The sequence below is a fragment of the Peromyscus californicus genome, unplaced genomic scaffold (assembly GCF_007827085.1).
Source record: "Peromyscus californicus insignis strain IS unplaced genomic scaffold, ASM782708v3 Scaffold_16__1_contigs__length_79575227, whole genome shotgun sequence".
Lineage (NCBI taxonomy): Eukaryota > Metazoa > Chordata > Mammalia > Rodentia > Cricetidae > Peromyscus > Peromyscus californicus.
Genome location: NW_026294458.1, coordinates 17,463,354 through 17,473,353, shown reverse-complemented (window position 1 = coordinate 17,473,353; position 10,000 = coordinate 17,463,354). Strand labels below are relative to the sequence as shown.

The following is a 10,000-nucleotide window of genomic DNA, read 5'->3' as shown; positions in this document are numbered from 1 at the left end:
CCTCTTTGTGGGACTTTGCGGTGTTCTCTGCAGGTGGTCAGGGGCAGGCAGGTGGGGGAGGGGGCACCAGCTGTAACAACCGCTGGAAAACTGGAAACAGCTGCCTGCAGGCCTGGGTGGGCTCAGCAGACAAGGAGGATTTATAAAAAGACATTGGGGGAATTCTTGGCAATATTTGTTGTGCTGAGTGTGGTCCATTTTAGACAACAGTGTCTGTTCCCACAGGGAATTACCTCTGGTTTTCCTCCCAGGCTACAAAGTGTCTCCCCAGGAGCTCAGAGTCTCCACTGGGCTGGCCTGATCCGCCCCTCCCCCCCCCCCTCGCCCTCTGCCTAGCTGGAAAGATGGTCCTCAAGGAAGCTGCTTCCTACAGGAAAAGGTAACAGGCAGACCTTCTAAGTGATGGGCACGTAATCGCCCTCCATTACTTGGGCCACGGCATCATCCTTGGAGCTGGGCAAAAGGATATTTATGAAAAATAAGTAGTTCAGACAGCACCAGGAGCAGTTGAGCCTCAGCCAGGGGTGAGTCTCACCAAGGGGACGGACAGACACAAACCCTGATGGCCCAGCCTCTTGGGAGATGGGTGGTTCTCATTTCCACTCTCGGGGACTCAGCCCTCGAACCTGAAATCTTAGCCATGGGCTGGACATCCGCTGTCCTCTCCACTGGACCGCTTTGCTCAGGGCAGGAGTCTGCTCTCCACCTCAGTCTAAAAGTGCTCAGCTAGGCTTGAGCATGGAGCGTGCTGCCTCTGTGAGACTGTGCACACCAAGTGTGAGCTGAACTCTGCTGTGCCACGCCCCTGGCACACTAGTGTTGGTGTCTGGAGTTGCATTGCCTCTTTTATCCCATGGCAGTTTTTTCACACGCAGGAAAGGCTCGAGGATTCTCTGTCTGCTTCTGGCTAATCTGTGGCTCCTTCAATGGATGCTCAGACGGTCTAGTTTCTATGGCCTCTCACCAGGCTCTAGGCCATTGGTCCTCAACCTGTGGCCTGTGACCCCTTTGTGGGGGTCAGACAACCCTTTCACAGGGGTCACACCCTGAATGTCAGATATTAGCCTTACAGGAGCGAAATTACAGGTGTGACGTAACAATGAAAATAATCTTATGGTTGGAGGGGGCGGTCCCCACAACATGGGGAACTGTATTAAAGGGTCACAGCATTAGGAAGGTTGAAAATCACTGCTCTAGGAGTTCCTTAAGAAACCAGTTTGTCACCGAGCGGTGGTGGCTCACGCCTTTAATCCCAGCACTCAGGAGGCAGAGCCAGGCGGATCTCTGTGAGTTCGAGGCCAGCCTGGGCTACAACGCGAGATTCCGAACAGGCACCAAAACTACACAGAGAAACCCTGTCTCAAAAAACCAAAAAAAAAAAAGGAAAAAGAAACCAGTTTGTCATTGGCCTTGGAGTTCAGAGTGGAACTGAGCACGGTGCAGTAAGAAGGGCCTGCTCAGGGGGGTGAGCGGGAGGGGTGTGTAGAGTTAAGGCCGTCACCTCCTCCCTGCCTGCCACACTCCATATTTCTCTTGAGACTGTCTAAGATCACGTGAGCTTTTGTAGCAGCATCGTTTCCTTGTTATTGCCGGTACGGAGCCACACTTGTGCCTTTGGGAGCACACGTGGGGGCCAGAGGTCAACGGCACGTGTCTACCTCGACAGCACGCCACCTTCATTTTTGAGATAAAGTCTTTCACTGACCCTGGAGCTCCACCGTTCTGCCAGGTTGGCTGTCCAGCTGGCGAGCTCCCAGGATGCACCTGTCTCCACCCACCCAGCATGGAGCTGACAGAACTCTCTGTACCCAGACTTTTTTTAATTTTTCTTGTTTCTTTTCTTTTCTTTTCTTTTTTTTTTTTTTTGGTTTTTCGTTTCAGGGTTTCTCTGTGAAGCTTTGTGCCTCTCCTGGAACTCACTTGGTAGCCCAGGCTGGCCTCGAACTCACAGAGATCTGCCTGGCTCTACCTCCCGAGTGCTGGGATTAAAGGTGTGCGCCACCACCGCCCGGCCTTTCTTGTTTCTTTTTGACAAGGTCTCCCTCTATAGCCCAGGCTAGCCTCGGAGTTGCAGAGATCTCCTTGCCTCAGACTCCTTAATGGTAGCATCACAGGCGTGAGCCACTGTGCCTGGCTCTGCCTGTCCTCTGTTTAAGCGTTTCCTCTCCGTCTTTCTGGACCTGACGCGCTGTTTACATGTGGTCTGCAGCGACTTGAGTGGCCATGCTGTTCTTTTTCCTTCCCCCACAGTTATATATACTTAGGCAAGCCCTTCGTGAAAGTGCAGCAGGCCAGAGCTAGAAAGGGCTGTGAATAAATGAAAAGTTGAGGTCCGTGTGGGTGGGAGATAAGTAGGGTGTTTCTCAGCGGCTTTTTTTTTTGTTGGGGGACAAAGGACAGGTATAGGAAGCCCAGGTCGGGGTGGGGAGCTGGGCTCAGGACCCCATCATCTCAGAGCACCCAGAGAAGCTGCAGAGTGCCCTCCCCCCTCGCCCAGTGTGTGCCTTGAGTGCCCACTGTCATCCCTGCCTGTGCTCATCAGCTGTGCCCCTTAGGAGAGGCACTGCGTGCCACTCAGAATCCTCACCTGGAGGCCTGGAGACTGGAGCCTTAAGACTGGAGCCTCAGTTTCCCGGCTTCCTGCCTCCCCATAAAATCATGAAAGGTAGCAACTCCTTAGGCCTCGGGAGTTATAGGCTCCTTTGAACTGCGGACAGAGATCCTGCCACTCAAGTCTACACACAAAAATCCTTAGTCCCTTGGCCAAGAATGCCAGACTAGAGACACTCTGAGGGCTTCCTGCCTTTTGGGGGCCCATGAGTATATGCTATGGGTAAGCTGGGCACATAGGGTGCCTTTGAGTCTGCTCTCCCATCTAACCTGCACAACAGCCCCAAGAGAAAACAGAGGTCATCTCCCCCACTTAGCAGATGACGAAGCTGAAGTCTGAGGCCTGAGAACTCTCATTCGAGGCCAAACAGTACCTTAAATATCCACATAGGGAACTGGGTCCATGGCTCTGTGTCTAGCATTGCCGTAGGTGACTTCACACCCCAAGCCCGTGCCCGAGGAGACATCTGGACCCACCCGTACCCTTCAGCTTTACGTGTGTCTCTGATTTCAGGGACTCACTCCAGGCCACCCAGTGTTTCTCTGTGGGAACCAAGACTCACACCAGAAGCCACACCCTAGGCAGCAGCTGAGGCCCAGTTACTTCTTCCAGACAGGCAGCCTGTGGTACAGACGGCGGCTTCTTATCAGAAGGTGGCTTGGATTAAATCTAAATGAAGCACATATGGCCAGGCTGAGGAAGGGCCAGGGTGGTGATGGTGGCGGCGATGGGCTGGTAGGGCGGGGGCAGGAGGGAGGGCAGGAAGAGCTCCTTGCAGTTAGTGTTACCTCCCTCTGCTGGCCCTCGCTGCCCTTCCCTGTGGCCCAAACATCCCCCAGGCTCAGACCCTATTGCTATACTGACTGATATTCCTTCCCTTTCCGGTCCTTCCAACAAGGCTGTGCTCTGTCTTGTTCATGTCCTGGGAGCGGCAGAGGTTATATGGCAGAGTTCTTTGGGGAGTATCACTGAAGAGGGTACAGGGAGGCTGTGAGAGCCCTAGGTAGGGAAGGACCTGTCACAGACTCACCACAGCTGCGGCTGGCTGCCTGCCTAAGACCTGCACAAAGTCAAGCCAGTCAACGTTCCAGCAAGGGGGGCGGGTGGGAGGTGGGGGTGGGGTGGGGGGGAGGCTATGAGCGCCCACCCCTGGTTGAGGGGCTGTTGAAAGCTCATGGCTGCTAAGGGAGAGACGGTCAGTTCTATTTGAGGGTGCGGGCCCTGGTAGGGAAGGGAGGCTAGGCTCCTGTGGATGGCCCCATGCCCATGTGCACCTGGGCAGCACAAATCGCACTCAGTGGTTCTGAACAGAGAAAAAAAAAAAAAAGGACATGAATGGGGCATGAATGGGGATGAGGTGGGTGGAAAGGTGGGTGGAAAGGTGGGCGTGGATCCAGGAGGAATTTGGAGGAGGAGTGGAGGGGGTGGAGAGTGAATATGATTGAAATACAGATGCGTGAATTTCTCACAGACTTGATTAAAAATATAATATATATTTAAAGATACAGTTTCTATCTTAGCAACCTGTAGGATTATAGGAGAGCACCCTTAAAAAGCTTGTTAACTAGGGAAAGAGACAGATGAATTCCCACCTAAGCTTAGCTGTCTGTGCCACAGCAGCAGCAGCAGAGGTCAGTGGGGTTATTACCCGCGCCAAGGGGGTGACTAATACCCACTGATCAGATCTAGAAAACTTCTTAAGGATGGCTGCCCTTGAACTTGACCCTTGGGGAAGACTTGGGTGAACATGAGGAGCTTTCAGGTGAGGCGATTGCTCGGGCAAGGGTGCAGATGTAGGAAAGCCAGGGGCCTCTCTGGCCGAAGCAGAGAAAGCTTTGACTTAGGTGGGCTGGAAACCGCTATCGAAACTGAAGGATGGTGGTCAGTGAGGTGACCGTGACTCACACAGCTTCTCTCTCCCAACCACAGGCCATGCCACTGAAACATTATCTCCTTCTGCTGGTGGGCTGCCAGGCCTGGGCTGCGGGCTGGGCCTACTATGGCTGCCCTAGCGAGTGTACCTGTTCCCGGGCCTCCCAGGTTGAGTGCACAGGGGCTCGAATTGTAGCAGTGCCGACCCCTCTGCCCTGGAACGCTATGAGCCTGCAGATCCTCAACACGCACATCACCGAAATCCCGGAGTCCCCGTTCATCAACATCTCAGCCCTCATCGCCCTGAGGATGGAGAAGAACGAACTGTCCAACATCATGCCAGGCGCCTTCCGCAACCTGGGCTCGCTGCGATACCTCAGCCTTGCCAACAACAAAATACGGATACTGCCTCCTGGTCTCTTCCATGGCCTGGACAATCTGGAATCCCTCCTTCTGTCCAATAACCAACTGGCTCAGATCCAGCCAGCCCTGTTTTACCACTTTAGTAATCTTAAGGAACTCCAGTTGCATGGCAACAATCTGGAATCTATCCCCGAAGGTACCTTTGACCACCTGGTGGGACTCACCAAGCTCAACCTGGCCAAGAACGGCTTCAGAGATCTCTCACCTCGGGTCTTCCAGCATCTCGGGAACCTCCAGGTGCTCCGGCTATACGAGAACAGGCTTACGGACATCCCCATGGGCACTTTTGATGCCCTTGGCAACCTCCAGGAGCTGGCCCTCTAGGAGAACCAGATTGACACACTCTCCCCTGGCCTGTTCCACAACAACCGCAACCTCCAGAGACTGTACCTGTCTAACAACCGCATCTCGATGCTGCCTCATGGCATCTTCATGCAGCTGCCCCAGCTTAACAAGCTCACACTCTTCGGCAATTCCCTGAAGGAGCTCTCCCCGGGGATCTTCGGGCCTATGCCCAACCTGCAGGAGCTTTGGCTCTACAACAACCACATCACCTCTCTCCCTGACAACACCTTCATCAACCTGCCCCAGTTGCAGGTTCTGATTCTTAGTCACAACCAGCTCAACTCCATCTCCCCGGGAGCCTTCAACGGCTTGACGAATCTGCGAGAGCTGTCCCTCCATACCAACGCTCTACAGGACCTGGATGGAAATGTCTTCCGGGCGCTGGCCAACCTGCAGAACATCTCCCTCCAAAACAACCGCCTCCGACAGCTCCCCGGCAGCATCTTCGCCAACGTCAACGGCCTCACGACCATCCAGCTCCAGAACAACAATCTAGAGAACTTACCCTTGGGTGTCTTTGATCACTTGGTGAACCTGTGTGAGCTTCGTCTCTATGACAACCCCTGGAGATGCGACTCAGATATCCTCCCACTTCATAACTGGCTCCTGCTCAACAGAGCCAGGCTGGGGACACACACTCTTCCTGTGTGTTCCAGCCCAGCCAACGTCCGAGGCCAGTCTCTTGTCATCATCAATATCAATGTCCCTGCGCCCAGTGTCCAGGGTCCTGAAGTATCTAGTTCTAGCTACCCGGAAGTGCCACGTTTTGCAGACTCTGATCTGTCAGGGTCATCCAGCTATCCCGACAGCACCTCCATTTCCTCTACCACAGAGATCATCACACCCGTAGAAGACTACACCGATCTGACTACCATTGAAGCCACCGATGACCGTAACACGTGGGGCATGACCGACGCCCAGACGGGGCTGGCCATCGCCGCCATTGTGATCGGCGTCATTGCTCTGGCCTGTTCCCTAGCTGCTTGCATCTGCTGCTGCTGCTGCAAGAGGAGGAGCCAGGCGGTCCTGATGCAGATGAAGGCTCCCAATGAGTGCTAGGGAAGCAGGCTCTAACAGGGCTGGGGAAGAGTGAAACCAGAGGACCAGAGAACGGCATCATTCAGCTTCCAAACCTGGGCCCACACAGACAAGCTCTGACGGCCCAGGGGTAAATTGCCCCTGTTTTGTCCTGACTCTTTTGTAGAGAAACAGGCATTTCAAGACCTCCTACTCCCAGAGAAATCTAATTGGTCATAAACAAACAAACAAACAAACAACCCCAGACCGTTCGTTCTAGGTCAATGCCTCGGCATCCATCAGAGGGACCCTCCGCCAAATCCTCACTCCTTCCAAGAACAAGCTTCCTTGCACCCAGCCCCTCCCAACCTCTGCAGACTTAATGATGACAAGACCTGCTCACAATATGAGATAGTTCTCTGCCGGGACAGCCCGTGCCTCAAAGTATTATATAAGGTGATTTCTTTTCTCTTGCTTCTCTTTTTGCGCCGTGGCTTGACTCTGTCCCCTCCAGTGAGAGGTCTCCCTGTGTTTTTCTGCTGCCAAAGGCAGACTTAAGTTCTCTCCGTGAGAAAGTTTGGATCTTTTAGCTCACTTCGCTGGCTTGGAGGGCACTCTGCAAGACAGAAAGACACCTCTGCTGTCTGTTCTCAGGCAAAGTTGTCATCAGTACCTCTGACAAGTTCAGCCTTTCAGAGAAGAACGTTTAAAGCTGCAAGCTCTCCTTCGAAGATCTTAGCCCTTTGTGATATAAAATTACACAGTTGCTAAATTCTCAAAACATGAAAACCAGCTCATTGATAATGGCTGAAGAACACAAGCCTGGGGTTCTTGTCCTCACCCCTACACTTTCCCTTTCTCGGGAGGGAAGTCGGGGCTGTACTGAAGGATCACATACATACAGAAAAGTGGGAGTGTGCTAGAGTACATCCCGTGAAGTCTCACAATCCGAATAGATATCTTTGTGACCAGCATGATACCAAGAAATGGTATCACAGTGTCTCCACTCCAAGCTTGTTCTGAAGGACTTCTGGAGCTGCTGTGGACTTTCTGGCTTTCCACAGGCTAGGGAGGGATCCTCACCATCTTTCCTACCCCTCCGTGGCCCAGCTGTCAGGAGTGAAAGAGATGGAGGTACAGTCAGAACAAGAGGCAACCAAGCTGGCCAGACCAGAAGCATCCGAACTACAGTAGCCTGTGCAAGCATGCATCCTCCCTGCCAACAAACCCTGTGCTGCTCATCAGTGCCCCTCTATTCATCCTTTTATGGGTATTATATGCCCATATCTGTTTCCAATTTTTGTTCTCCATTTGGGGGAAGAAAAAAATAGCTCCGAGATGAGATCTTCCAATTGAATAACCAAGTGTAATGGAAACCAGGAATCCTTCTGCACTGTGGTCAAATTCTTCATCCACATGAGTCAGCTGGTAGCTAGACTACAGGGTATTCACAGGCAACAGATAGCAGGGCATGCTGGGAGGTCACATGAGGGTGTGGGCTGGCTCTGCAGAACCTTCTGTCTAGGTTCTGGTTATGAGCTGAATGGTTTAGTTTAGAGTTTTCTCTTTGAGTGACAGTCACACTGCATCTGCCCTGGCTGTGTTTCTTGCCACACATGTGTCTATTTCCACACTTTAAACAGTTACGAGCAAGGTGGCAAAGCTCTCTCAGGACAAATGATACACCTGTGCAGAAGCAAAGGCATCGAAATGACCGAACACAGTGGCGCACACCTTTAATCCCAACACTCGGGAGACAGAGGCAGGCAGATCTCTGAGTTCGAGGCCAGCCTGGTCTACAGAGTGAATTCCAGAACAGCCAGGGCTATGTAGAAAGACCCTCCCTCAAAAACCAAACAAACAGTGAAACAGAGAATGTCAGTTTTTCCTATCAAAGAGAGGAGGACGTCAGCTGACCACAGGGATCTGGTAATGTATCTCCAACCTGCAGTGGTGCTTACAGGGCAAATGAGAAGTCCCTTTGAGTCTTGGCAACAGAGAGCTTCCAGGATATCCAGGCCTCCCCTCCAGTTCCCCTAACAGAATAGTCCAGAAGGAATGCGTGTGAGAACCTGCACACCCTGCCCCAGGGAATCTGATGTCAGTCAAAAGCTGTCATCTCCCCAAGGCCAACCCAAAGTGTTTGCAAAGTATCTATAGCATCTGGTACACATGGACCAAGGCTGTCCCCAACTCCAGAGTGAGTGTGAGCACGGTTCTGCTGACTGTGACCCGCTGGTGGGCCTTGAGGTGAAGAGAGGGAGCTGGGCCTGCTTTATGACACATGGAAGCTGGGCATAGTACTGTGTTCTCCAGAACAACCATTTGATGCTCCTTGTGAGCTATGTCCAGCCTGAGTGGGCTAGGGATGAAGAGAGGTGGAATCCACAGCATCCAGTGTCCCCTGCCAGTTTTAACCTGGAACCACTGGCCACTTCTGACATTGGCCGTGACAGTGATATATCTGGCTGGCCCAAAGGCTGGGCTGGAGGCAGTTAGCTGTCTTTTAACGGCCTGCCTGGGAGCTCACAGGTAGTGAGTGAGGAGTACAGCTGCTGGTGACGTGGGAGCCTTTTCCTTTCCCCCCGCTACAGTGTCCAGATAGAGTCATCAGACCTGCTCCTTACTGATGGGCCTTTCGGTTTTTTCTCCATCTTCTGGTCAGAGAGGGAGATGCTGGGAACACTGGGTGGAGGGCCCTTTCCAATAGGATAATGCATCTTGCTCAATTCTTGGGGCTGGAATGAGCTCTGTGGTCCCTAGACGTCTGTGGTATGGTGCGGAGTTCAGCTCACTTGCCCTCTGTGCTCACTGGTTTCTGGACTACCGTCACCAGCATTTCTGTGGGGAGGGGAGGGAAGTCGGGGCTGTAAGAAAGCCAATAGGGGCCAGCTAGAGCCACTGCGCTAACGGATGTTGGGGCCTGGGTGCCCTTCAAGGCTCTCAACGTGCATTCTCCTTCGAACCCTCTTGACTCCTGGTGAAATTTATCCCACCTGTATCCTTTTGTGTTGGGGCCTTTTCTTCGCAGTGCCCAACAGACAAACTCCGTACAAAGCCTCATGGGCTGTCTAGGGCTTTCATCAGGAGACCAAAGGAAACAGGCTGTACACATACAGCAGGGTTCTTGGAGTTTCTCACTGGCAGCCACACAGTTCAATGGGCATCCAGGTGGAACTGCAGAATCCACTTCCAGCCTTGGGAAAGACATAGAAAAGTAAGCCAATAACCTGAGTCAGGAAGCAGGCCTTGTGTGTATCCTAGACTTAGCTCCAAGCTACTCTAAGGTTCAGCCCCAGACCCCATGGTCAGAACCAGATCTGGCCATTGAATGATGATGATCTGAAGGAAGCCACCAGTGTGGTTCAGACAGAGAGGGCAGCAGGAAGCTTCTGGGTGAAGCACCACCCAGTCCCAGGGCCCTTCCCCTAAGCAAAGAGTGAGTGTTCTTGCCTCCCACTGCCTTTGCTCTGCGTTCTAGAGCAGTCACGCTTGCTTTATTAGACGATCTTTGCAAATAGTGCCAGATGCTTGGAATTGCGTTTAGAGATTTCTAGGCCCCTGGTGTTTTATAGAATGTGAGTCCTGGTGGGCAGGGTTGGGGGTCTGTCCTTTGCTAGATGCCGCTTGTGATAGATTTGGCGTACAGAATCAACAATAAACATATACTCGGGATCAGTGTGTTCTCTGTGGACGTCTTGGTGAGGGGGTCTCAAACCTGTGGATGTTGCC

General features: G+C 52.7%; 1 protein-coding gene across 1 annotated transcript in view; it reads left to right on the top strand.

Moving 5' to 3' along the window:
- LOC128111979 (leucine-rich repeat-containing protein 15-like) overlaps positions 1–9,936 on the top strand; it is a 35,037-nt gene extending 25,101 nt beyond the window's left edge. Inside the window, 1 exon segment of the mRNA XM_052740585.1 lies at positions 4,541–9,936. Within this exon segment, the coding sequence (XP_052596545.1) occupies positions 4,544–6,310 (1,767 nt within the window). The 5' untranslated portion in view covers positions 4,541–4,543 and the 3' untranslated portion in view covers positions 6,311–9,936.
- The last annotated feature ends 64 nt before the right edge of the window (positions 9,937–10,000 follow it).